Genomic DNA, 27516 nt, shown 5'->3' on the forward strand with positions numbered 1-27516 from the left:
GATGGCTGAATTTTCATTTTTGGTTGAACTATCCCTTTAATAAACCATCTATGGCTCCAGTGTGCTATTTGGACAGCTGTTCTCATTTCTGGACGTGCAGTTGTTACGTATTGCATCTCTAATAGTTGTGTTTGTTTGTGTTTCTCTTGTACCAGTTTGGGATGACCCCAGATTTACACATACCAGCCTGCATTGAGGAGGAGGCTCCAGTTCTCGACTGCTGAAAGATGCAGCATCACCCTGGAAGAAGAGTGGCACACAAAGCGCCTGAGTTGTGGCGCTCAGAAGGATTTGAAAAATTGTGTATTTATGTATTTAGCTCATTTACATTTCTACTATACTTAATATTTAAGGATCAATCATAGCAGGGATGAACGACCTGCAGTTTGTAACATTACTGTACAGTTTTTTTTCCTTTTTTTTTCTTTTGGGTTTGTTTGTGTGCATGTGCACGGGTGTATGTGTGTGCGTGTGTTTATGGGATGCTTGAAGACATCAGCCAGTGTCCCACACATTTCTCAGGATTTCTATCCCAAGTATCAACTCTGAGCCAACACATTGTCCTGTGTAGGACACACTCTTTACTATCCTACAGTAGTAAAGTGTTTGTAACAAGACACAGAAGACTGACTATTGAATAATGTTCTCTTTAGATTAGACTGACACCTGCAACACACAATGTTTGTGTGGCTGTTTGCTCTATGATTACATGCATCATGTATGTATATGTCATAGTATAGCAAATATGCACAAACATATTTATTTATTTATTTTACGTTTTTTGAAGTGCTAAGTTTTATTTTTTTCATAGAAAGTATTTCTGATATTAAGTAGATGACTGAGCTTTTAGCACTGGAGCTGATTCTCATCTACTCATGCAGAGAGAGGGAGAGGGCACGCTCCCCCGCTGCTGTGCTGTGTGATGCATTTGCTGTGAGGACCTGAGCACAGTTTGATCACCATTTCATGTGTCTCGGTGCAAGAAAATAACCAAACCGCCTGTCCGTAATCGTGACCTCTTCCCTCTTGTCCGCGGATACATTTCCCTTTTTCTAAAACCCAGTGAGATGAAACGAAATTACTTTGGTTTGTGTATGTTTTCCCCTGATGACTTGAAATCAGTTGAAGCATTGAAGCATTTAGTACCTCACTTATGTATAGTGTAGTGCCAAAACTGCAGTGATTTTTTTTAGATGTACTGTTTGCTTATTGAATGACAATAAATTGTTTGTAACAAAACTTGCATTTCATGTTTTTTTTTTTTAATTGTTTGTCTTGTCTCTAATGTAATGGAACTAGATGTCACTTGGCTTGTGGTGCTCAAAGCATCAAAAAAATACATTCAGTTTGAGTTTCACAGACTTTTTTTCTGCTTTCTGGTGGTTTTTACGCAATGAAAATAACGAAAATGCTAAGAAATATACACATTTTTTGCAAACAGATTCCTGTAGATGACTTGGAAATGACTTGAGATGAATAAATAGCACTGCAGGTCAGGATGTATATATTTTTTTAATCTTGGGGCAACCTGCCCCTTTAAAATTGAAATAGTAAACTACAGAAACCTATGACTACAATGTGGTGATAATTTTAAGAGTTAATTTATTTCATTGAGTCTGACTTAATGAATATAAACCTGCTGAGAGGTATCTTGCCCCTCTATGCCACATGATTACTGCCCCTGCTTTAAATATTCACACGTATCATCACTCTTACGTGTTGCCTAGCAACCACGTTGATGAGCTGCTGCTCCCAAGGACGGCAGTGAAAAGCGGGGAAAAAAAAAAAAAAGGAATTAAAATTATTTCTTAATGTTTTATTTTGCGACAACAGGCACTGTAAAACACGTGTGAACCCCTGTAATATGGCAAACGGGCTACCATTTTTCGTAAACGCTACAGTTTGTTGCCATGGTGAAAGACCGTTTGCTGCGGTGATATCTGACACGTCCCAGAATATGATGTATGATGTTCAAATCTTGTGACAGGGTTGTAATAAAAAACGTAGTAAAACGCAATTTTTCCTTCTTTCTCTGTCAAATTATTGTAAGTGGGCAGAATTGGGGTGAGTTTTTACAGATGGACCACTTGAATGCAGTGGTTATGCTCATGCCCAGATACGTAGGCAGTGACTTCATACTCATTTTTCAGTGCACGTCCAGTGGCCGTCGCTCCTGTATAAGAATGGATATATCGCCAAGAAAACGAAAACGCTTTCATGTGTTTGCGCCGTAGACGAGTTGAAAATTATACAGACATGTAAGGAAGCGTATTTTATGTCCGTGTTTGTCAGTGGAAAGCTGTTTTGTGGATGATTTACTGTTAAAATACGTTTTTTTTTCAACGCCGCGGTGCGTTCACTTACCATCATATTGCTTTAAAATGAAGACGGTCTGTACCAAATGATGAAGATGATGGACGCACGATCGATTACAGACGGTAGGTTTTTTTTGTTATCAGGATGAATTATCTAGATAAATCAGGGAAACAGTGATGTCTTCTCTCAGCAGACTGTGTATGTGTGTGTGTGTGTGTGTGTGTGTGTGTGTGTGTAGGGGGGAGAGGGGGGTGTAAGGTATAATTGGCCAAATGCAGTGGTGCATAGCTATAGCCTACTGTAGATGGTGTCTCACATGTAAAGCATTCTTGTTAAATGTTTAGCATACGTATTTATACTATATGATAATTTAACTATGCATTGCCCCCTTCCATTAACTGTGAATGTATTAAATGTGATATGCTGATCAGTATAATAGCTAATCTACTGTATGACTGTACCCTTTATAGCACTCCACCAAGGTGGCAGCAATGGCGGAGGCAGCAGATACTGTGACCATCATGCACTCCTTCCACACAGAGGAATAATGCTAAAACCAACAACTTTGGGATTCTTATAAATTTTAAAAAGTACGATGAACACCACTGTTACACCATCAGACCTGGTGGATGTGCCAAGACAGCAGAACTTCAATGGCACCCTGGGCACCCAAACCCCGTCAGGTTGGGCCGTGATCCACACCGCTACCTTGACCTTTTGCTCCCTCCTCCTCATCTTCATCTTCTGCCTGGGCTCTTATGGCAACCTTGTGGTGTTCCTGTCCTTTTTCGACCCTGTGTTTCGCAAGTTCCGCACCAACTTTGACTTCATGATCCTCAACTTGTCCTTCTGTGACTTGTTCATCTGCTGTGTGACCGCTCCCATGTTTGCACTGGTGCTCTTCCTGGACGCGGGTGGAGGAGACGGTGTGTCAAAGAGCTTCTGCTTTGCCTTCCACTTGACCAGCTCGGGCTTCATCATCATGTCCCTGGAGACGGTGGCTGTCATTGCTTTGCACAGACTGCGCATGGTTTTGGGGCAGCAGCCCAACCGCACTGCCTCCTTCCCCTGCACGCTGGCCCTCACCGCCCTGCTGTGGACGTCCAGCTTCACCATGGCCGCCCTGCTCACCATGCGGGCATACCCGCGTCGAGATGGTCCCTGCTTGCCTCACTTCGGCTTGGGAGGAGGACAGGCCAGGGTTGTGTTGTACGTCTACCTGGCAGACTTTGCCTTTTGTGTTGCTGTGGTGTCGGTCTCCTACCTGATGATTGCTCAGACACTGAGAAAGAATGCACAGGTGAGGAAATGTCCCATCATCACGGTAGATGCAACATGCCCTCCACCCCCACCACCTCTCATTGCGGCGGGCTTTGAGAACATGCAGTGTGCTGTTCAAGGACCCTCTCTGTACCGTAACCAGACTTACAACAAGCTGCAGAATGTTCAGACTCACTCTTACGCCAACAAGACCAGCCAGCCTCTGGTTCCAGGGGCCGCCCCAGGAGCCACCTGCTGTCAGCTGGTGTCTACAGTCAACTTGGCCACAGCCAAAGACTCCAAGGCGGTCGTCACCTGTGTTGTTATAGTGTTCTCCGTGCTGCTTTGTTGCTTGCCCATGGGAGTTTCACTGGCACAGGATGTGTTGTCACCAGAAAGCAGCTTTGCACATTACCAGTTCGAACTGTGTGGCTTTGTGCTCATTTTTCTCAAGTCCGGCATCAATCCCTTTGTGTACTCGCGCAACAGCGCAGGCCTCCGCCGCCGTGTGCTGTGCTGCGTTCAGTGGGCAGCGCTGGGCTTTCTCTGTTGCAAGCAAAAGACTCGGCTGCATGCGATGGGTAAGGGCAGCCTGGAAGTCAATCGTAATAAATCCTCCCATCATGAGACCAACTCGGCCTACGTGCTGTCACCCAAGCCGCAGAGGAGGCTGGTGGATCAGGCTTGCGGGCCCAGTCATTCCAGGGATTGTGTGGGTAGTCCAAAGGTCACAGGTGTCCGGAAACCTCGCCCGCCGAGCACTTCTACACCCATTAACACCCGCATCGAGCCCTACTACAGTATATACAACAGCAGTCCCTCTGCAGGGCCCAGCTCCCCCACCAGCCTGCAGCCTGTCAGCTCTCAGACGTTTGCCTTTGCTAAGTCTTATGTAGCCATGCACTACCACACTCACCAAGACACACTGCAAGACTTTGAAAGCACCTCAGTGCACCAGATTCCCATTCCCTCAGTCTAATCAAAGAGCTGCTCAACAGAGAGGTTTGGACAACCTGACCATGGCTTTAGATCAAATGTGAATCAAAAGAGGAACATGAAAACAGCCCGTTTTATGTATTTGGAATCTGTATTAACCCTTTGTTCTCTGCTACAGTGGAAATACATGTTCAGTTTTCTTGAGTGGAATAATTAAAGTACCAGTGCCCGGTTGCATAAAACCACTTAGGCTAAGGGTTCCCTTCTGTTTTCATCTAAAGATGTCTTGGTAAAAAATATTTGCATAAAATCACATTTTGTCCTTAGGATGTTGTAAGGGAAAACCAATTAATCCCTAAGTGTTTGCCCTGAGCTACTTAAGTATTCCCTTATGTGTTACTAGAAGGCTCTCGGTGACCTTTTTCTGAAGAAAATTTTATGGGACCTGCGAGTGTCCCTTAACATTGAAATAATTTGTGGAAAATGAGAAAATGGCTGAATTTATAGTGAATTAAGAGGAGGAGGTGATACCAAGATTTATTTTTCAGGACAGAGAAAACCCACTGGACACGATAAGAGATGTTCGGTGTAACTAGATTGTTTTGATTGTTTTGCCTGATAATTACTCAAAATCCACCCAAACTGATGAAAAACTGCCCAGATATTACTTCTAATAAACAATACAAATTCATAAACAATAACAATAGTATTGATGTTCACAGAGTGGGCTAGAACACAGATAGGAGGTTACGTTGTACAATTCACCTATAAAACAATTTATTTTTCTGACCTCTGCCTTAAAAATAAAGAAAAAATAAAGGGACCGCTAATATAAAAGAAATAATAGGTTTGATCTAACTCGTCAACTTTAGAGTGTGCCAGATGAAAACATACCCTCTACATATACTCTCATGAAGAGGGAGAAAGAACACTACATGCAATCCCATGTGATTAAAAAGCCAAACAAATAGTGATGTTGTAATGTGCCCAAACCCATTTTAACCTGCACATTGCAACCCAAAACAGCCCAGCTGGGTGGAAAACTGCCCAATCTGGCAACACTGAATATACAACTCGCTGGAGAGTACAGATTTGACATTAGCACTAGCAACTTTGTAGCTGTCTTGCTCTCATATATTAACAGTAGCTTTAAGTGAAGCTCACCAGTTCTTTGTCGATGTTTGGTTATCTCCTTTTTGCTGTCACAGCAATATTTTGAGATTTCTTCATGACATCATATATGGTTCAATTTACAGCAATTTCTGGCTGCATAGTTAAATGTAAATGTGTTTCCCATATTCTTTGAGGAGAACATTGTCATCCTGTGCTTTTTCTTTCTCTTTGTTGTCCATTTTGGAGATGCTAGCTAACAACTGTCTAATAAAATCATAGATATATTATAAGGGCCTAGAGTAGTTTATGCAAAGATGACACCCATTCAGTCCAATGAGAGTTGCTTGCCTGGTGCATAAGCCAAAAAAAATTTCTAGTTTCCTGGTTTACTTCCTGGTTACATTGTGATGACATCACAGAATAGCTTTTTTTCAGCTCAAGCAACATTTTACAAATACAAAATCTCCATTGATCCAAAATTCACACTAGAAAGAGTCATAACTGACCTTGTTTGCAGTTGAAGGTGTCCTGTCACCAATTTTACAGACGTCTCTTTTATAATGGTGGTGTATGTGGAAAAAATCTTTTTGGACCAGTGGAGAATTTTTCACTGCAATGATGCAAGTGCGGCAATCCCCTGTCTTGTTCTATTGTAGGTCTATGGATAAAATTAAAGAATGCTGAGTGAAGTATAATCATAGTAACTGAAATGCCCATATGCTGTATTATGAACTGTGTGAAAGCCTTAGTTTTAACACTTAGACAAGGAGACAACCTAAGGGGCTTAATGCAACACTCCTAAGTGACCCCCTCAGCTTAGAGAAATATTTTGCTTAAGGGACAAGTTTAAGGTGGTTTATGCAACCGGGGACATAGTTATATGTTGTAAGCCTTGCCATGGAAAGAAAAAAACAAGCAATAGATTTGTAATGGAAGTGTCTGTTTCGCAAAGTTATTTACTGTTATTGAACTGACTTTTTGACGTTTTCCTTTACAGATACTGCATTTTCACATGAATTTGCCCCTGTATTGCACACGCATGTGCGATTATAATCTAAGACTGTGGGTTTTCAATGCAGCCAAAGACTGCAGTCTGTGGTTTCACTGCTGCCTCCTCTCTGGTTGAACTCGCTGAGCACTGATATCAGCTTCTGTAGTGTCGGGCTGCTGTAGTGAGACCCTGCGCAGGCCCACACATGGCTGTCGATGGCATGTGGTTGCACTTTGATGGACTTGATGCTTCTGAAGAAAAATATATTTGTGAACCTCATAAACTTTTCAGCACAATAAATGTTTGGCAAGTGCAGTGGATGTGTGCTTTTACTTTTTTTTTTTTTTTTAACCAAAGATGAAATGATTAATCAGGGTTCCTACACCTTATTCAAAGTCAAACTCAAGCAAGGTGCATTTTCAAGCTTTCACATACTCAAAATGATTATTTCACTTCTTCATCACATTAAATCAGATGTTACTGTGCTGTAAACAACCAAAATTACATTTCGTGATGGAATTTTACAGAGGGAAGTTTCATGTTTCAAAATGTGCTGTCTGTCTAAGTAGACTTGGCATCCTGAACCAATATCAAACTGATTTAGTTTCTTTATCTAAATAATAATAATAATAATATAATATAATAATAATAATAATTAAAACTAAAACTATTCAGGCAGGTTGGAATTCACGAAAGTAAGGCAATTGCAATTTCAGGCAGTTCAAGCACTTTCTCCAAAATCCAAGCACATTTCAAACCTTGAAAACATGATGCTAAAGTTCAAGTGTTTTCAAGGATTTCCAGCACCTGTATGAACCCTGATTAGTCGATTAGAGAAAATGGGCAACTATTTTGATAACTGATTAATTACTTTCTTCTAAACAATATGAACAGTTGATCCTTTTCTTTGTCATGTATGATGGTAAACTTAATATTTTGGGGTTTTACTGTTGATCAGACAAAAAAGACATTTGAAGACTTCACTTTGGGCTCTATTTTCTGGTATATTTAAGACAAAAAATATTAACAGATTGAGTTAAGTTTGGAGTTGGAGAATGTGAAAGTAGGTAATTTTATACCTCAGAGCAACAAAACTGTTTGCATTTTATGTCTCACCGCTGACACTGTATTATTTCCTTTTTACAGATTCATGTAAAACAGTCTGAACTGCAAATCTGCTTCAAGAGAGCGTTGCAGAGATTCAATTTTTAGCATAACCTGGTATTTTTTACATTATACAGTGAAGTTAAAGATGAAGCTTTGCATTCAGTTTGCTGGGGTTTTTTTTTAAACTAAATGACTGAACTGAGTTTGGAAATACAAATAACTGCAGTAAGTCCTGTTCAATAGCTCAGTATAAATTTGACCTTAAATTGTGATGAATCTTTTACAGGTCCAATTGTTTGCTTTTGGATAAATGGAAAAAAAGTTCCCATGAGTGGAAAAGATTATACAATATGCATAGCGTCAGCACCCTCTGGTGGTCTTCAGTTCACCATGACAGCTTCATACGGCTTCAATGGAGGATCAGTCTACTTTTTATCTTCTTTCCATGAGGGAAATATCAGTGTTCTTGATCAATAACAATGAAGAACAAGAAAAACGCTAAATTAAAAGTCTATTTTTTGTAAAGGCAATGACAACTAACTGGATATTCTTATAATTATTAAGCAGAAGCACTTGTTGCCACAATGTTGGGATGTGTAAAATGTAAATAAGAATTGCAATTTTTTAAAACCTATATTCAATTGAATACACTACAAGATATTAAAGGTTCATTTTGTTATTTGTTAATATACACTCATTTTGAATTTGATGTCTGCAACACATTCACCTTTTCTTTTAACAAGCATTTGGGAACTCAATACATTAATCCTTGAGTGTTACATTCTTGCTTGATATATGACTTCAACAGTCCAGGGTCTCTGTTGTCGTACTTTATGCTTCATGAGGCACCACATATTTTCACTGGGACACAGGTCTGAACTGCAGGCAGGTCGGTCAATCTTTTACTATGAAACCACACGGTTGTAACACGTGCAGAATGTGTCATGGCATTGTCTTGCTGAAATAAGCAGGGAGCGTCTGGCTCTGTGGGTACGTTTCTCCAAAACCTGTATGTACCTCTCTGCATCTGCACAGGTGTAACAGTTACCCATGATGCCATGGGCACTGACACACCCCCCTACCACCACAGATGCTGGCTTTTGAAGTTCGCACTGGTAACAATCTGGACAGTCCTTCTCCTCTTTCATTCAGATTTCTGCTGATTCTTTGAATCTTTTAAAATTATAGATTGTAGATGGTGAAGTTTAACAGTTTAAACATTAAATACCTTGTCTTTGTATTGTTTTTAATTGAATACAAGTCAAGAAAATGACTTGCAAATCACTGCATTCATTGCTTTTTCAATTTACTTTTTACCCATCGTCTCAACTTTTTTGGCATTGTGGTTGTCCTAAAATCTTTTTTCATCATTTTCCTTTGTGGTAATGCAACACTATTAATGAGGTGTTCATGTTTTTGTTTTATTCTTTGTTGCAAATGCATTGGATTTTATCTCAGTGATACAGCAGTGATCAGGATCCCAGTGTGCATCTTAATAAAACCACAGAATACCTCTCACAGGGACCCACGGACCATCCTACAAACTTATATCAAACTTTTAATCAATCACTCATTTTGTTGCCATTCCACAGCACCCTCTAATGCATAAGTTACACTCACACATCCTGTCAATTAATACAGCACACATTCTCACTGCTGCAAAAACATGTTCAGACTCCCCTCATATCTACAAGTGCGACAGTCAAGCAGGGAACCACACACACACCACACACACACAAATACAGACCTCAAAGACAATAAAACCACCATCGATATTTTTGATTCCCCTGATAATTACAGATCCCCTGATTCATTTCTCCTTCGCTTGCAATTTATCAACACAAAGTGAAGCATAGATATGATGAACAGGCAATAAATCCATTGCCCTGTGGAGTGAGGTGTCGGCCCCATCGCACTGTGTTTCACTAATCTGAGCTAGTCTGCTGGAATAGTCTGTAGCGTCCCCCGCTGCACAGATTGGGGCCGGGGCCGGGCTCCTACATCAAGTCCAGCCTCAGGATCAGGTTTTACCTCGATTTTGGCTTTTAGCGCAGTGTCATGGGCATCTCTCTCTTCCTCGACCCAACAGTCTTCTGTTTTATGATAAGTGTCCTCTCTCTTCAAGTGCAGCCTCTCTCCGTCTGTCCTGTCCGTGTCCTTCATGCGCTGTTGCTGTCATAGGATCTTTGTCAGTTTAGCTGGAGATTGACAGAAGTCCATGTTCATCAGCAGTGTCAAGAATCCTGCATATGACGGGAGATTCAACCTAGGTAGAGAAAAAACTGATGTCAATCACCTAAGTTGACTGGTGGCTGTGCAGGGAGGAACCTGCACAGCCACCAGTTTAGTTAGATATAACAACTTCCTGTCTTCCGCCCTTTCATTAATTTTAAGGACATTTTTCTTGCTATTCAATGTTACTATATGGTATTAAAAACTACTTTTCATTTTTATGAACTGATAACAGAACCGAACCGATCTAACCCAATAAGATAGATTATTGCTATTGTGGGGGCAACTTAAAAAAAGTCCACCTTAAAAAAAATCAATATCTGTAGGCTATATTTACAATATCATCACTGCTTTACTTTGTCATCAGACAGCTGTTTATGACAGGAAACTGAAGTTATATGAGCCAAATATTGTTCTCTCCAAATCAACCAAACTCCATAGGCAAAATCATCAATTTTACCTTGTAGACCACAGGAGTTGTTGGTATATTGATGCTACAATATGTTTATTTGTTGTTGTTATTGAGTGACTTTGGAGAATCTGAACTAACCTTTTAAAATGTCAAAGCCACACAATGACACAAATAAAACTAACAGACAGAGGTAGTGGTCGACCAACAACTCCCGTGTTCTGCAAGGTAAAATTACTGATTTCACCTATGGAGTTTGGTTGGTTGGACAGAGCGAAATTCGGCTTATATAACTGCATTTTTATGAACTGAAAAGTATAATAAATAATAAACACTGGGGAGGCAACATAGAATTGTATTAAAACAGCAAACGGCATGCTTCTTTTCAATTGTTTTTTTGTTTTTGGTGGAGAAATAATAAAAAAATCCAAATCAGCTTTACAGAGTTTTTACACTCAAACATGTTGGATGTGACTGACATGTCTGTGACTCACTGATCACTAGTCAACTCACCCCAAGGATGTACTGACACGTCTGTGGCTCCAGCATGTAGACAGTGACAGCATGAGGAGACTCCGACTCTTTACATCTGACGCAGGGAAGAGAAATGAGACGAGTGAATCAACTGGAAACATCAGGGTATTGTTCTACTCATGTCTTGACTTGGGGCAGTGACACTGAACTGGTGCTGTGGTCCCCCCTCCCCCCTCCCCACCGTGACTGTTCACTCACTTGAGCTTGACGATGACCTGTCTGGGCTTCCCTGTCAGATCACATACATCTCCGTGGCCGTAAAAGTGGGAAACCAACCTGTCATAGAGAAAAAGAGAGAAATCAACAATAGTCTTGGTTTAATTTGCATCAGGGTTGTAGTTCAAAAATCTGAATGGCCTACTTGACTTTCTGCACTCCATCGTCTTTGAGCTGGTAGGATCGGGCGACGTTCTTCTTGGCCCAATCGATGTGCTCCTGAGCGTTCCAGCTCCCGACCACCACAATGTTCTTTCCTTGCTCTTTTTCCTGAGGCACCAAGGAAGAATTTCATCACTGTACAAATGCCAGTGCTAATCGAACATACCTATTATTCTTATCTAAACAATTACGATGACCATGACCACAATTAAGGCCTGGGCAATAAATCAGTCGTGATATGACAAATCATCAATAGCAATAAAATCGCTCAATATTTTCACTTAAATGCAAATCGCCATGAATGCACATATGTCTTGATAATGAAGCGTGCTTCATCTTTATCTATACCACTATTGTTTCCATATTTGATAGCCAAGTGGAGCTGAAACAATTCCTTGATAAATCAATTAGCAGAAAATTAATCTCAACCTATTTTGAGAGTGGATCATTTTGATTCACTTTTCAAGCACAGATGGCAAACTTTCCTCAGGTCCAACTTCTCAGTTGGGGGAATTTGCTACTTCTCTTTGTCTTCTGTAATAATACACTGAATATCTTTAGGATTTTGGACTGTTGATGTGTTTTTTTCCCCAGTTTTTTAACAGTTTGTAGGCCCTGTTCAGACCAGGTATTAACATGTGTCCTGAGTGATCTGATCACAAATGCAAAGCTCAGAACACGTGTAAACGCACTCAGGACACATTTGAGATCTGATTGCTCAGACCACATTCAGAGGTTGTCTTTGATGACATCCTTTCAGCAGTGTGAATGCTAATGTACGCCAAAACGCCGCATGAGGCTCACTGTGGGCTGATAAAGGAGTTGAATGTGGTGCTGAACTAAAAAAAGAGGAAAGAATAAATGACCAAATGGACAATAATGAACATTCAACTGACAAAACAACCCTTGTGTTTATTTCCACTAACGTGGTCACTAAAGACACATCTAGAGACACACTCTAATGCCAGGTGTGAGCTCACGTACCTGTGATCGGATCACCAAGAACGCATGTTAATACCAGGTCTGAACAAGCTCATAGAGTAAATGAATTAATTCTTACCTCATGGTACTGATGGACATGCTTTCCATAACAGAATTCATATTTCCACCATCCTACCCCCTGAAACACACACATTAAGATGATTACATGTCGTTGAATAGTTTATTAAACACTGCTCAGGTGCTGTGTGTGAACACGCCTCACCCCATGCAGACAGTACGAGCCACTGAGGAACTCCTTGATTAGCTGGTCATCCGTCAGACGGGAGATGTGAGTGGTGCCGACAGTGACCTGAGTCTGCCCTCCGACAGTCATGGGTTTGTGAGTGGAGGTGAAGGCCTCCTCTCTCACCGGTGGCGCCTCCTCCTGTAAAATGTCACAAAGATCTATATGAGGTGTCGTCGGTATACACGTTACCCATTTTTCTCCCTCTGACATTTCTGTGCGTGTCTGACCTCTCTGATCTCGGCGGTGGCGCTGAAAGGCGGTTTGAGCTGCTCCTCTTGCTCCTTGTCCAGCTGGGCGAGCCGCTGAGGCCGCAGAGGGGAACCTGCCAGAGCCTGGCAGAAGATGGCGTTCACCGGGGAGGACTTGAACCTGCGAGGGATACATGTCAAGTTTGGAAACAGTAAGATGTGAGCAGGAATCTCATTTCATCTTTATATAGCACCTGTGATACATAACATGTAACTCAAAGTTCTTTTAAAAGAACTTTGGCATTAAAAACACAAAAATAAAAGAAATAAATTAATGAAAATCCTGAAAAATAAATGCAAAAAAAAAAAATCTCAATACAGCCAGCCTAACTTAGGCAGACTTGCAGCATTAATCTGAACCAGCGAGTCCAGTGTAAAACAGCATTGTCAATGAAAGTGATCTGGTAGACGTTAGATGTTTTTGACAGATGTACCTGTATTTTGGGTGTGAACAGAGCAGCGGAGTCAACACCACCACCTCATATTCACAGGTGGTGACCTCAGCGACAGACAGGATCTCGTGCTTCGCTTCTGGGTGACAGACGTACAGCACGGACGTGGAGCGAGCCTGGTTCTGTTTCAGCACACAAGGGGTCCCGTTTCCCATCTCCAGCGCGAAGTACGGAGTCAGCTGACCTTCTATATTCTTAGTGGGCACCTGGAAACCAGCCAACAGGGCGATGGAGACGGAAAAGTGATGACAGATGTGAGAAGTGACAGCTGGCCTGGCAAAGCTGGCCGGTTATTGAAGTTTTGTTGTAATACTTACTTCTGTCTCAGCTGCTGATTTGACATTTTCTGCCTCTTCAGCTTTATCTGAAAAAGAAAAACCCAGCTTTAGCACAATAAGAAAGTGACTAATACATCAAAAAGACTTATTATAAACAATAAAAACAGAATATATCATAAAATTACATTCACAAAGACACTCACCTGCCTCTGTTGACGGGCTCTTCTGTGCCATATTCCCCAGGAAGTACTCCTGAACACTAATCTTCTATGGAAAAACCCATAATTACCTTCAGTACACACTGTAAGTGCTGGCTTCTCATTCATGTCATCTGATCCTTATTTTACCTACTGAAAACACTGACCTGGCCAGTCTCCTTCTCTTCATGGTACTGTCTTATATGCTTCCCATGGCACACTTCATACGTCCAGTATGACTCAATCTGCAATGTTGGCAAAACAAGAGCAAGATTAGACTTCATTGCAGCAAACACCCTCAGCACCACAGCAGTAAAAATAACGCAGAGTTCTAAGTCATGCTTTGCTAATGTAGCATGAACACAGTTTCAGTTTTTCCACTGAGAGAAGGAGGCAAATGATATGTGAATGAAACTGAAGAAGTCTCACCCGGTAGGAGCAGCTGCTTCGTTTGAATAGCGGCTCCAGGAGTTCAGCTGGACTGGGCCCGCTGTACTCCTTATCCTCATCCTGAGACAAGAAAAGACACCAAAGAAAGGCGAGAAGAGTGAGAGAGGCAAGGGAGCTGTGAACACAGGAGCAATAAGAAACAAAAAATAGAATTGAGTAGACATTGTTATCCACAGCAATGCTCTCCCTCTGAGGAAAGGGGGAGACCTAAAATGAAGTCTCGTTCATCAGACCGCTGTGTAATTCATACTATGCTACTTCCTGTCTTGTAATCCTGAGTCTTTAGGTCTACATGTCTGATCAGTGACAGGGGTTCACACATTACAAGATCTTTCTCCAGGAGGATTTCCTTATGACTCCCTACAACTTATCAGATAAACACACGCTAGAAGTAACATTAGATTATTAATACCAGTGTACAACATGTGTTGTCTTGCATAGACAAACCTGCCTCCATACAGATGCAGGTAGAGCTCATTTGAGACACTTTATGATTTTATAGCTACTACCACTATTTTATAATTACTTTTTGCTCATTAGAGTAAAATTAGAGTTGGGACTGATCTGATCCAATATCATGTCTGGGGCACATAGTGACACAAGTCACTTATCAGATAAATAAATATGTAATAATGCAATGCAATTTTAAGACCAGAGACACAACGCTGTAGCACAAAATAATGAATTAACTGGTAATTAAACAGCTTCACAAAGATATCCAGTGGTTTGCAATTTTTCTTTGGTCTGTAATGTAACATGACAGTCTGCAGCTGACTGAGCTGGTAACAGTTAAGTTACCTCAACATGTCCGTACAGATATTTTAGTCTCGAAAGAAAGAAAAGCAAAACAGCAACTTGTCATGTGTTTAAAGGTCAACATTCAGAGGAGTGGAAGTTGTGCTGTGTTGTGTAATACTACTATTTTAATCAAGCATCTGCAAAAGTATCATGTGAAAGAACACCAGGAGATCATGCTAGTATCAGTATCAGCAAATTCAGGTTTCACAGACCGATCGGAACTGAGAAAAAGTGGATTGCTGCACCTCCACATCAAATCACAGAAGAGTGGAATCTGGCAGCACATGATTTTTTTACAGTCATGTCTCTCTTTCGGTTGAAAAATTTGTATCTCAGTTTCACTTGTTAGTTGCTACTCTCAAATGAATGGCTCAGATAATATGGTAATATAGTGTATGTCTAATCATATGAGCATTATTGTTGCTTGTTGCAAATCAAATAAATTGTTGAGTCTATCCTTACTGTAGCTGATGCAAATAGCAGCCAAAACAACAGCCCAATCTACAAAAACATACACAGACGGCACATCTTTCCAAGATAAATGCAGAGTGATCAAAAGAGTTCACCTGTCAGAGTTCACCTGTTCACCTGTCATGTCATCTTTTGTATTGTGACATACCGTCCATTGGAGTTTGTTCACCTGAAGACAATGCAATATAAACCAGGGAGAAAATGCCTCGCACAGCCCAGTGGAACAAGCTGAGCTGCTTTGCCTGACATGTAAATAACATCACAGTATCTGTGATTATTTTCTGTGGAAGCAGTTAGGGTAATAAGGAAGTAGAAGTGTCACAATACCAAAAATCTTGTCCGTACCACAACAAAGAAAGTCCTTGCCACACAAAATACGATATTTTTTGCACACAGCGCTGGTGTAGAAAGTGTCTCTGAGCACTACCAGGTTTTGCTGCGAGCCCTACTACTAAAAGTTAGCTTCATTTAATTTTAAACAAGTGATATAAAAAAAGTGAAAAAAGAGAAACAGATATTTACATTGCCAAATAAAGTGTGAAATAAGAAGACAAAAGAAAAAAGTACCTAAACAGAAGAAGTGCCATTTTGCTAGCAATATATAGACATGTTAGTGTTTAAAAATAAAAAATAGACTGCTGTTAAATAATAATAATAATAATAATAATAATAATAATAATAATAATAATACAAATACAATGAAAACTCTATAAAAATACTGCAATAATTTTTAAAAATTAATCTAAATGTGTATGTGAGGATGCATGTGTGTATCACTCACTGTCCCTCAGGGTTTTTTGGTACTTGTATTTTGTGTAATTTTACTTTTACTTAAGTATGCATTATACTATATAATCTACTTACTTTTAAAATCATAATTAAGTACTAAGTAGGCCAACAATTTTAATATTAATATCCAAGCATTTTAACTACATTTTTGTAAACAATGAGATTATCCTTTTTAAACTGAATGCCTGCTATTGATAACTAAACCTGACAACAATTATTATAGTAATCAACAACTATTCTGATAACCGATTAATTGGTTTGAGAAATATTTTATGTGAATTAAAATAATAATTAGTTGCAGCCCTAAGAAATAATAATAACACAAATATAGTGAGAACTATATAAACACTGCAACAGTTTTAAAAAATGATTCAAGTGTTGCATGTTGTTACATACTGGGAAGTCAAATATGGTTTGTGAGTATTTTTGATTTTGACAGGTCATTTCATGATAGTTAATGACAGCCTTATTAAAATGGGGATAACTCCTCATCTAGTCCCAGTCCCTCATAGAACAATGTTTAGTTATAAATCCATCAGTCCTGTTCCTGGTCCAGAAAATGGTTAATTCTGCTTACCTCGTCTCCAGCTGTCAGTGAAGGCAGCAGACATTTATACTTCTCCTTCTCCGTTGTTGTCATGATGACAAAGTCATCTTCTTTGTAAAGTGCACCTGAAGTGGGCTGAAAATGCACAGACACACGTGTGTTACTTAAACTGCAGCGTCAGGTGTTTAAGGAAGAGGAAAGTAACGTTAACTCACTTCACGGATACACAAGAGACCGTTAAATCTCACTGAACTCTTACAGCACATCTGGTCCCAAAAATAACAGTAAAAGAGGAGGCTTACCAGCGTGAATTCAGCCCCTGGCCAGGTGATTTTAAAAGGTATTTCGTCTGTAAATGAGGGATACCCTCCTCTGTTTGCCGAGACGCCGCTGCAGACCTCCAGCAGCCCCCCGAGAAACACCATCAGCAGCCCAGCCATCATCTCTCCTGCCCGGCTGCTGAGCTCCTACAACCCGCTCCTCATGTACGGTAACAGCCCGCTCACCTCACACCAACACCGGCCTCAGTGTTTGATTATAAGCTGCGTCAAAGTCCCACAAAGTCCGCTTTGACAGGCGTAAGATACGACTCTGAGATACGGATGTCAATACAACACAAAATACAGGAAGTGAAATGTTTACTTGCCACGTCTTGTTCCGCTTGTGCGTCACGCTGAAATTACAACAGCGCCCGCTGGTGGTGACAGGAGGAATTGACAGAGAGCAAAACACCAATTAACCCAACAAAGATTAATTTAATCAAAGAATAGTAAAATAAATAAATAAAAATCAATGTGGAGATGCTCATATCCAAGTTAAAAATAAATAAATACATAAATAACAAATTTGAATGCTGTTGGTACCTAGTAAATATAAAAGAGGAACTGGTACCTTTTATAAAAAAAAAAAAAAAAGACAGCCATTATAAAAAGTAAACCTCCTTGCGTGAAAGTTTAAAGTTAGTGCTGGATAATATTTTAAACAAACAAATATTTAATTTGATCAAGTGTAAAAATTAACCCCTGTTGATGCAACCCAGCCTTAAACTCTGGACTTAGAAAGTGATGGAGAAGAGCTAAGACCAGTGGTGGTAGAAGAATTCAGATACTTAAGTAACACTTTACAATATGACTACCCTTATGAATTGTTTATATATGTATATATATATATATATATATATATATGTATATATATATGTATTCGATGTAAGAAAACTATATATATATATATATATATAGTTTTCTTACATCGATGTGGGCTCACTAATTGGCAAGATCTAATTACTGCTCACTAATTAATCTTACTAATGACTTACTAACATTCAAAACTGGCAGAACGAAACCTAAATTGTAAGTATAGTACATGACAATTTATTACTGACCTCCTGTCATTTATAACAAGCAAAAGGAAAGGAAGCCTTATTATAAGGTGTAATGTTAGGTGCCTGCTGAGAATGTCAAGGTGAACAATATTGCCAAAGTTTTAGTGTATCAATTTGATGCCAAATGAAACTTTTTGACTTTAAATATATGCTGACAGTGATTAAATGTTGACCTGTGGGCTCACTATTTACCAGGCAATGGATCACTGCTGTTCTTTTTATCTAATGTGCTGCAACAGCTTATTAATGATTTAGAAATAATAACCTATTTATAAATCATTTATAAGTTTAATGTTATTGTAAAGTGGTACATTTATTCACATTTTTGTAGGATTCTATTGTTGCAGCCCAAACCTCAAAATTTTTGCAAACGCATTTAAAATTATTAAAATAATTGAAAGGAAAAGCATATATATAAAATTTATATTTTTGATTTAGGGGCCTTTTCAGGCATCTGACTGAAAAGAACCTTCTGATCAAATAAGGTCAGTAATATAGATATTCCAGGGATCTTTTAAGAGGCAAATTTACTTCTGCTGCACAGTTTTCATGGGTGAAACACAATTTCCCTCATGCCTTGCTAAACCAAACCACATCCTCAAATGCTGAGAACAGTGCTCATAAAGCTGTTATTGAACGCAGACCACAGCTCGCCTCAAGCATTTGGCTCTGTTTGAGCTGAAATGCTTGAGAGAGGTTTCCAGATCATGTGGGCACAAAAAAGAAAGGCAGGTTGCCTCATCTCTGCCTCCCAGTGGATGGATTTGGAAGTTTAATTGTGTCACATTTTGAATGCACAGAGCTGATGTTTCAGGGTGTCTCTGGGCTATTTTTATAAGAATTTCATGCAGAACAGAGGGTGAAAGGCAGCATGAAGACACAAAGATCCTTTTGAAAAGCTGATTTACCGAGCATTTCCTGGATACTGCGTCGGTTGACTGATACACAGCCAATGATGGGAGCAGCTCTGTGCCAGCGTGCAGTGTCCTTACTCTTTTATCCGGTGACTCCGTTGATTCAGCATTGCTGTGTGTTGAATGACAATAAATAATCCCCCCCCCCCCCACCCCACCAACCTGAACAGTTCACATGGAAACAGCTCTCAGTTAACAGGAAATTTAACACACAGACCTTGAAAATATGCGGTGTTGCATTTCACTGCTTCAGACTGATGGAAACCACCGAGGTGGGCATCTCTCCACCTGTTGGTGGAGCTGTTGATGTGAGAATGTGCAGCTCAGGAGCCAGGAGAGAGGCGAGAGATTACAACAGAGATTTTGAGACAAAGAATGAGAGGATTGGGAGGAGAAAGGGATATGGAGGAACAGGGAGGGATACAAGCAAGAGAAGGTCCCGATAGACCATCCACCCTCAACAGCCACTCCCCTCTGCTCACACACACACAAACACACAGCTTCTACTCACACCTGTCTCCTTCATACACACCACATGTGGATGTAAATATTTGTTTTACACTGCATTTGTGCACATGTTGTGTATGTGAGATAGATTAGATAAAATAGATTAGATACTTAAGAGGATACACTACTACACTTTGTTTCCATGGTAACAAATATTTTGCCATTGAATTACGAAGTAACAGGGTTACCGCTTTTCTTGTCTGATAAACAACACAACTGGGAATGATTGCATTTTTCAATGCATCTACTATGTATCTATCTTAACTTTAGTGTGAAAATTTCTTGAACCTGGAAAGAATCAACTCAAGGTCAATTTATTATCTCATTCTGGAGCTTTCACCTGCATGATACAGTCTCCCGCAGCAGATCAGAGTGAGGGTAATAACCCAGGAAAATCCATGTGCTGAAGAAGACCATGCAGTGCTGTTGAAAGGACAGGCCTGTTCAATGAGTGGCCCGTGGGCTCGATGTGGCCCTGAAGAATTTTACTATGACTGGCAAGAGGCTGCCTTCAAATCAGGCTGGCATGTGTGTGGGAAGTGGACTGTAAAAATTTAATTGCCTGAAACTTTGAATATTTGCTTAATATCGACGCTTCAAAGCCTAAAATATGGCATTCAGTGAGGCGCTGGTGATAAGATAATTAAAACATAGGACATATCACCGACCTACTTTGAGACATCTGAACAATAGACAGAACAAGCTTCAAGTCATAACATGTTTTTCCCAACTCGTCAAAGACCAACATCTTGTCCCTGCCCCTCAGTGACTCATACAGATGCACACAGTGCCCATGAGCGGCCGAAGGAGGTGCACCAGGCTTTCGACAAAGCATAAAGAAGGAGAAAGTCTGAATCTGGAGGAGGTGGGGTGGATGGACAGCTAAAACAAACACAGGACTTTCACCCAGGAAACCGTGGGTCGTGTTCCATGTGAAAACTAAAACTTTATGAAAAGTTGTGAGTTGCATAATTTTACATGCATCACGTGTCTTGTGTCATGTGACTTTTGTCTTGCAAGCAAATGCATTGATACAATGTAACGTAACGTAACGTAACGTAACGTAACGTAACGTAACGTAACAGGTTGGTATTTTGGGAGAAAACGTAATAAGTTTCTTGCTGAGACTCAGAGCACAAGATTGATACCATTTTTATGTCAGTATGATAAATATGAAGCTTTGTTTTAAGTTAATACAAGAACAGCTAGCCTTGCATTGTTACAGTAAACTGCAGAGTGTTGTTTACACTGTTGTTGCACTGCTTAAATCTATGAGATATAACATTAATTAGGGGTGCAGACAGTTGGATGTTGTTACTTTTGGGCAGAGTCAAGATAACTTTTCCCCCAGTTTATACCAGCTAATCTAACCGGCTGCTGGCTCAGTGGTATCAGTCTTCTCACTGAACTCCCTACAAGACAGCATATAAGTTTTGAAATATTAATTTGACAGATTTTTATATGAGTGCAGAGGATTTTATGGCACCTAGCAGTGAGCATATAGATTGCAAACACCTTGTGTCACTCTCCCCTTCCAGGCATGCTGGAGAAACTAAGGGGGCTGTGAAACTTGCAAATTTTGCAAAATGCAAAGGCTGTATCTAAAGCCAGTGTTTAGTTTGTCCATTCAGGATTTCGGTACAAACATAGTAGTACAACGTGGTGGAAATGCTCCTTCTTTAGATATAAACAGCTCATTCTAAGGTAACAAAACATGACAATCCTTATTTTCAGTTGATTATACACTAATGAAAAATACTTATGAATATTATAATAAGTTTCTACCATATTCTGCCTGTAAACCCCATAAATCTTACACACTGACACAGATGACTACAGCATGGGCTCATTAATTTAAAAGAATAATAAAAGAATTACTTACATTGCATGTTTTAATACAGAGCACAGTTAAACCTCTTCTTTTTTTTGCCTGTTTTAGTCTCAATTGTCCTTCAAAATGGCACCAATGTTTGTCCTGAGACCTAGAAATAATTGGTATTTCAGATATAACCTACTGTAATACCAGCTGAAGTGAGTCACAACTTCTCTCGTGTCTCTTTCTCTGTGGTTGTTCACAGACTTTTCTGGAGCCTGACTGGTGGGAACTTACCTGAACTCACCACTTTGAAATGAGCATTTTCATTTATTTCACTGCCATCCATGGGGGTGAACTTGATTTGCATAGACGCCTTCCACACACTCTCACCTTATGCATAATTGATACAACTGTCATCTCCCCAACCATAATAACATCATTCCAAAGGGAGCAGAGAGAAATGAATCCTGACATTTGAAGGCCTCGAGCGAGATTAAGATATCTCCTGAGCTGTCACCCAAAAATACACATAGAATATGTCAGGAGTCAGATCAATATTGTCACTGTTGCTGGATTTTCTTAATGACATTCAATATTGATTTGAGTCAAGCGTCTCTACATGTTGTATTTCCTTTGTAATCTATATGGGCCATTTCCACCGAACTGGTGCAAACCGCTGTCTCACAACCAAAAAATAAATTTCAGAAGCATTTAAGTCTGCAAATATTAGATCCTTCTATTATGTATAATAATTATAATAATAATGAGCACAATATTTCCCAATCAAAAGTATTTTAGTATAAACTTGAAGTCATTTAAAATTCTGTAATGTGGTGTTAAATTGTCACTACCAAAACATGGGATGTTTTGTCAAAAATAAAACATGAAATCATCAGCTAAGATGTTATGATGGTGTTTGGTTCAATGTATATCAAAACTAATTAATCATTAATGTTTAAACCAGTATGATGAATTTTATGCCCTTTGCAAAGAAATTTTGGATTCAAACTACAATGAAACAAACAAAGAAAAAATGCTTACAAATTTGTTACAAATATGATGTTTCATCAACTATTTTGTGAAAACTTAAAAAGTTTTGGGAGCGAGAAAAATATCCCAAAACTGTCTGAAAATACAAAATGAGAATTAGCTGTATAATTGGATGTTATATAGTTTTACATACATACAATGCTGTGGGAAACAATACTTTTATTTTAAGATGTTTGCCTCTCTGACTTTGAACCAGTTCTGTTGAATGGCCCATATAGCTTTTCCTTGCTAAAAGCTCTTTTTTCTCACATTCCCCTTCAGACTCAGAGACCATGCAGCACATCTAATTAATCAATTATGGTTTGCTGTAGTTTTCACATTAATGCTGTACACTTGTCAAGCACATGAACAATACATCATGGCTTTTTCCTGCTGCCTAAATCAAACAGTCTCGATACGTGTACTGATTTTGTTGGAGTGATCGAAACACCAAAGTGCTCAAAACGTCAAACCTTTCTTTAAGAAGCTTCCACAAACTGGTAGGTGTGTTTACCTGCTTAAAGACCAAAGAGTTGTAACATGTGGTGCGCTTCCTGGTATGCATTTTTAAGCTTGGTTGAGCAAACTCTGTTCTGTTCTGCATGTTCACAGTTGTCAGTCCAGCACCTGTTGTGTTTGAGTCAAACTACAACACTGTTATGGGCTAAATGAATCTTGTAAAGGAGCTACAACTTGAATAAATGATGCAAAGTAGCAAAACAAAGTCAACAAAGTCAGTGAAACATGAAAGAAATGGATTTAACCGTGCCAGTGGATCAGAGCGCTGCTCTCCACATCCCTGCAGAGAAAGTAATGAGAGAGTATTTTTGTTTGGATGGATCTGGAAGGGCTCCAGATTTTCACAGAGCTGGTCCTCACTGCATTTGCCTGTGATTTAGGCTTAGCTCTTACATGATAATATCAGACAGGGGTCACTGGAGACAGAGCATCCCTGAGTCCTTGAATGCACCGTAATGACACAGAGCCTATGATTAAATATAGAACTTGTAGCCATAATAATATCAATGAAATGCTGACGTAACAATACTTCCAAGATGTATGTTTGGGTGCTCATGTGTTGACCCAGTTCTTACATGAATAAAAATTTGGTCTCTTTTTATTTAGATGTGATGTTTTGTATTTACCGTCCGGCTTTTTCTTCCAGAAAGCTCACAGCTCGGGCAAACCTCCAATTACAGCTTTCCTTGGAACTAAAGCAGCCCAGTCGACCATGACCATTCTCAAAGGTGACCATGGATGTTTATGTAAATACTGTTTGCATTGTCTGAGCTTTAAGCTCTCTCAGAGAGCCTGGAGACGCTACGCTCGAATACAAAAGTCAGTGAAACCCCAGAAGTACATTTTGTCTATAAGCAAGAACAGAAAGTGGGTTAACTACTTGAAAATGCATCCTAAGCAGTGAGCATAAGCTAGAAGAGCTTAGGGAAGCTAGGGAGACGTTGAGACTGAAAGTCATTTAGTGTTTCTTCACAGTTTGAGGGTGATTGGCACAAATGCTGCAAGGTAAGGAACAGAGCTCTTGTCGTGACTGGATGGAGAGAATGGAAACTGAGATTCTGGATACTCGATCAATATCAGCACTTCAGCAGCCACAAATGCAGGAAAATCTAAGCAGAATTAGAAAGTAAACCAGATAACTATGGACAAGATTATGCTACATTCTGGTGTTATTTAAATTTTAAAAACAAAACATGAATATTCAACTATTACTACTAATACACTTGTGGACTTAGAAGGGTGGCAGAGGAGGCGATTGTCCCCTGTTTGAAAAATGCAGCAAAAGTTCCCTCTTGGTTGCCTCTGTGGTAGAAAAACACGATGAAGTGCTTCTAGAGTTGACAAAATAAGGTTAAGTGCTTTATGATGTGCCCTCCACTGGATAAAATGTGATAAAGTGCCCTGTACAGTACACTTCAGTCAACAAAATGTCAAAAAGAGCCGTATAAGGTGCCCATCCAGGGGATAAAAAATAATAAAGTGCTTCTAGAGTGGACAAAATGTGATAAAGTGCCCTGTAGAGTGGTGCTGTTCAGTGGACAAAATGCAGTAAAGTGCCCTCTTGAGTGTCCTTCTCGGGACAAAATGTGGTTAAGTGCCCTTTAGAGTGTCCTTCAGCAGTCAAAATGTGATAAAGTGCTCCCTAGAGTACCCTTCAGAAGACAAAATGGGGTAAAGTGCCCTTTAAAGGGCCCTTCAGTGGACAAAACGCGATTAAGTGCCCTCTGGAGTGCCCTTTGGTGGAGAAGATATGGAAAAGTGCACTCTAGAATGCCCTTTCAGAGGACAGAACATGATAAAGTGCCCCCTAGAGTACCCTTCATTAGATAAAAGTGAGCAAAATGCCTTTTATTTTGCCCTAAAATGTGATAAAGTGCCCTCCAGAGTGCCCTTCAGTGGACAAAATGTGCTAAAGTGCATCACAACTCACATACAGCTGATGCCCTTTTTTTTCACCCCTGCCCCTCGGGCAGCCTGAGTCCACCACTGCTATAATGTGTGTTGGTATTTGCTAAAATAACAAAGAATTTCTAACTCCTGTCTAACACACTCATCCAGCTCTGTTGGCTCCAAACAAACAACACCTGTGCAATATTGGACACAAGGTACTGCATCTTCTACTGTTTCCTCTACAATTATCACATCTAAGAAAGATCATTTTAACCGTCCACAACCCACATAAGCTGTTGACAGAGCAAATAAATACATTTCTGCCTCAGTACAGTTCTACATCTTGCACATGAGAAGTACAGTGCAGCATTTTCTGAGTCATTTATATTCAATTGGCTGCTTTCGCGTTATTGATGCAAAGAAACCCTACACAATCTATCATCATTTGAGTGCAGTCACAGGATCTCTTTGGCACCAGTTTGAACCGCAGATGGGTTTAATTGGCTGAGATATGTGAGAGATGATGGCTTCTTCCATTTTATGTATGAGCATGGTGTTTACCACTTGGCTGATATGTAAAGCATTCACTACATTAGACTAATTGATGACAAATGATAAGAGAAATGAAGCCATAAGACTATATTTCATGTACAGAATTTAACCTTCAGCATATGTAATTCATATGTATTTGAAGATAGCGAAAAACAAGCTGTAATGCAATAGATATTCATGCTAAATTTACAATTTCTGACAGTGGTCAGAAATCCATAATTTATTCAAGGTAATGGTGCATTCCCACTAACTTCCAGGAAAACATGGAATATGTCAGATATGTCAGAGAGAGAGGCTGGCAAACATGACTAAATGTAATGTGAATGAAACTTGAAGCTACTAGAAGGGGTTTTTAACTGGGTATGTAAAAGGCTCAGTTTATTACTGATGCCTCTATATGACCTTCATAAGTTAACTAGACCCTCCGCGAGAGGATCGACTATATCTGAATAGTTATTTTTTGTGCCTACCGCCAAGTCAGACTATGAAATGAGATGATGAGGCTTTTTTTCTGGCAGTTATAATTAGTTAGTATACTAAAAAAGAAGCTGGATAATATTATCTTTGCTGTTAGGTTTTGCAAGTATTATGGTGGAAACAGTACTACTGTTGTTGTCCACAATGGCCTCCAAAATCAACATAATATAAAAGTTCCTTGTAGTAGATTTAATACATTAGTATTCGTGTGTGAACATTATTGGTCAGGTCAGGTTGTTTAAATGCATAATATGCAATATTTTCCTAAAAATCAATGTAAAAACCCATCTTTCTGGTGTGTTTACGAACAGCTTGGACAAATCCTATTAATCTTACCTTAAACAATGAAGACAGCACCTCCCATGATCCCACGCTACTTAACAACATCATAAACTACATCTTTTGTTGCTGTTTTAAATCTGAGAGAGACCCTCAGTAGAATAACTTACATATTGTGCATTTAATCTAACTATGAGCACTTAATGTAGATATTATTTGCTGTCAGATGTTTTCACATTTATAATGAGCCATATGTATTTGTATGCATGTCACAAAATACTGTAGGCAGTAAGTGATCGTTGTGATTAGTATGCAGAGCATTCCCCTCTATTACACTCTGTTCTAATGTTCTTTATATCTGCTGCAAGTTAAGAGAGTGGCTCTAATTGATTAAAACTTGAGGTTCATGTCCTGACAATAAATAAGTTGGTTGTTGACAATACACATTTTCTTAATGCACATTAGTCCGATTCATTCAGGTTTATTTTGTTCAGTAGAAGTAAAAGTAACAATATTATACAGTCTTGCACTGTTGTTGTTAAGTTATTCACTGTCTCCCCCCAGGGAACCAAAACCCCTTCAATAAATCCTCTTTTTCTCGCGCCATATGCAATGTTCACTTACTTTCTAACTTACTTATTTACTTTCTTTTTGTTCGCTCGAACACAAAACAGAAACCGTGTTTCATTTTCACTTAGTGTGCACAACTGTTGCAGCTGCAATACTGTTTTGGGTTCATTTTCATTCAGCGCCACACCTCTTTCCTTTCAGCTTCCAAAGTTTTCCTAACTTCATCCCAAACATCAGTCAGCCAGCAGTCATACAGCCACAGTCAACTATTTAGTAAACAATGTATGGTTTTAACACTCAGATGAAAAAGACATGCTGAAATTATATTGGCAGGTTGGTATCACACTGCCTCTTTTCCAAATGGCACAAGGAATCTGACCTTTTCATGATCTCGGCGCTGTCAAAAGATGACCTTTGTGCACAGCATCACGTAGTCAATGTGTATGAGTCTTTAGACAAGGCGCCGACCTCGCCTTTTCAAAATCACTTGTCAATAGCAGCACTATGGGCAAAATAATTAAAAACCCCCCCAGCAATTTACTATTGCATTATGTCATGACTTGACCATATTCCCACCACCTCGAGAGGTAACACCTTATAGTGCTTTTTATAAGAGTGAATTAATAGGTCATTAGGCCTTTAAAAGATGCTTATTAATGTTAATATATGTTAATAAGACTATATAAGTGTTAATAATAGCATAATAAATGTTTATAAGTATCTTAAAAGTTATTATCAACCAAATTTCCACTCCATGAATTATTTTACACATTTGTAGGCCTGTATACACACATGCATATGAAATTAGAGTGAGAGGTGGTAGAGTGATGGATGCTGCCCAGAATCAG

At 39.5% G+C, this 27516-nt stretch overlaps 3 protein-coding genes across 9 annotated transcripts in view; 2 read left to right on the top strand and 1 right to left on the bottom strand.

Annotated features, from left to right (window-relative positions):
- Positions 1-1239, top strand: part of psme4a (proteasome activator subunit 4a) — a 36993-nt gene extending 35754 nt beyond the window's left edge. For all 4 annotated transcript variants that reach the window (XM_084736627.1, XM_084736628.1, XM_084736629.1 and 1 more), the window contains one exon: positions 156-1239. The gene's annotated coding sequence lies outside the window, so the exon portion shown is untranslated. The remainder of the gene's footprint in view (positions 1-155) is intronic.
- A 771-nt stretch (positions 1240-2010) lies between these two features.
- Positions 2011-5087, top strand: gpr75 (G protein-coupled receptor 75). Its single transcript, XM_084735970.1, has 2 exons — positions 2011-2438; positions 2787-5087. Exon 2 carries the CDS (start codon positions 2912-2914, stop codon positions 4553-4555), a length of 1644 nt encoding a protein of 547 aa, XP_084592096.1. The 5' UTR covers positions 2011-2438; positions 2787-2911; the 3' UTR covers positions 4556-5087.
- A 4036-nt stretch (positions 5088-9123) lies between these two features.
- On the bottom strand, positions 9124-17369 carry erlec1 (endoplasmic reticulum lectin 1). 4 transcript variants are annotated; one of them, XM_084736384.1, is made up of 14 exons: positions 17037-17369; positions 16765-16869; positions 14109-14189; positions 13847-13924; positions 13686-13746; positions 13521-13568; positions 13187-13421; positions 12732-12873; positions 12481-12642; positions 12337-12396; positions 11260-11384; positions 11097-11174; positions 10878-10953; positions 9124-9989 (listed from the first exon to the last, which is right to left on the bottom strand). In XM_084736384.1, the coding sequence occupies exons 1-14, from the start codon at positions 17175-17177 to the stop codon at positions 9918-9920; spliced, it is 1464 nt and encodes a 487-aa protein (XP_084592510.1). In that variant the 5' UTR covers positions 17178-17369; the 3' UTR covers positions 9124-9917. The 4 variants fall into 4 exon arrangements, with proteins under 4 accessions (XP_084592510.1, XP_084592513.1, XP_084592509.1 ...); XM_084736387.1 differs by having other exon boundaries at positions 13187-13410; positions 13522-13568; positions 17037-17368; XM_084736383.1 differs by having other exon boundaries at positions 13686-13749; positions 17037-17368.
- Positions 17370-27516: the final 10147 nt, after the last annotated feature.

This window comes from Lutjanus erythropterus, chromosome 14 (assembly GCF_056507025.1).
Source record: "Lutjanus erythropterus isolate fLutEry1 chromosome 14, fLutEry1.hap2, whole genome shotgun sequence".
Taxonomy (NCBI): domain Eukaryota; kingdom Metazoa; phylum Chordata; class Actinopteri; order Lutjaniformes; family Lutjanidae; genus Lutjanus; species Lutjanus erythropterus.

Excerpts from the sequence above, each read along its gene's own strand:
- gpr75 (XM_084735970.1), top strand. The coding sequence starts at position 2,912 with ATGAACACCACTGTTACACCATCAGACCTGGTGGATGTGCCAAGACAG.
- erlec1 (XM_084736383.1), bottom strand. The coding sequence starts at position 17,177 with ATGATGGCTGGGCTGCTGATGGTGTTTCTCGGGGGGCTGCTGGAGGTC. Across the intron at positions 16,870-17,036 it reads CAGGGGCTGAATTCACGCTG|CCCACTTCAGGTGCACTTTA; the intron begins GTAAGCCTCCTC and ends GTGCATTTTCAG. Across the intron at positions 13,925-14,108 it reads GAAGCAGCTGCTCCTACCGG|ATTGAGTCATACTGGACGTA; the intron begins GTGAGACTTCTT and ends CCAACATTGCAG.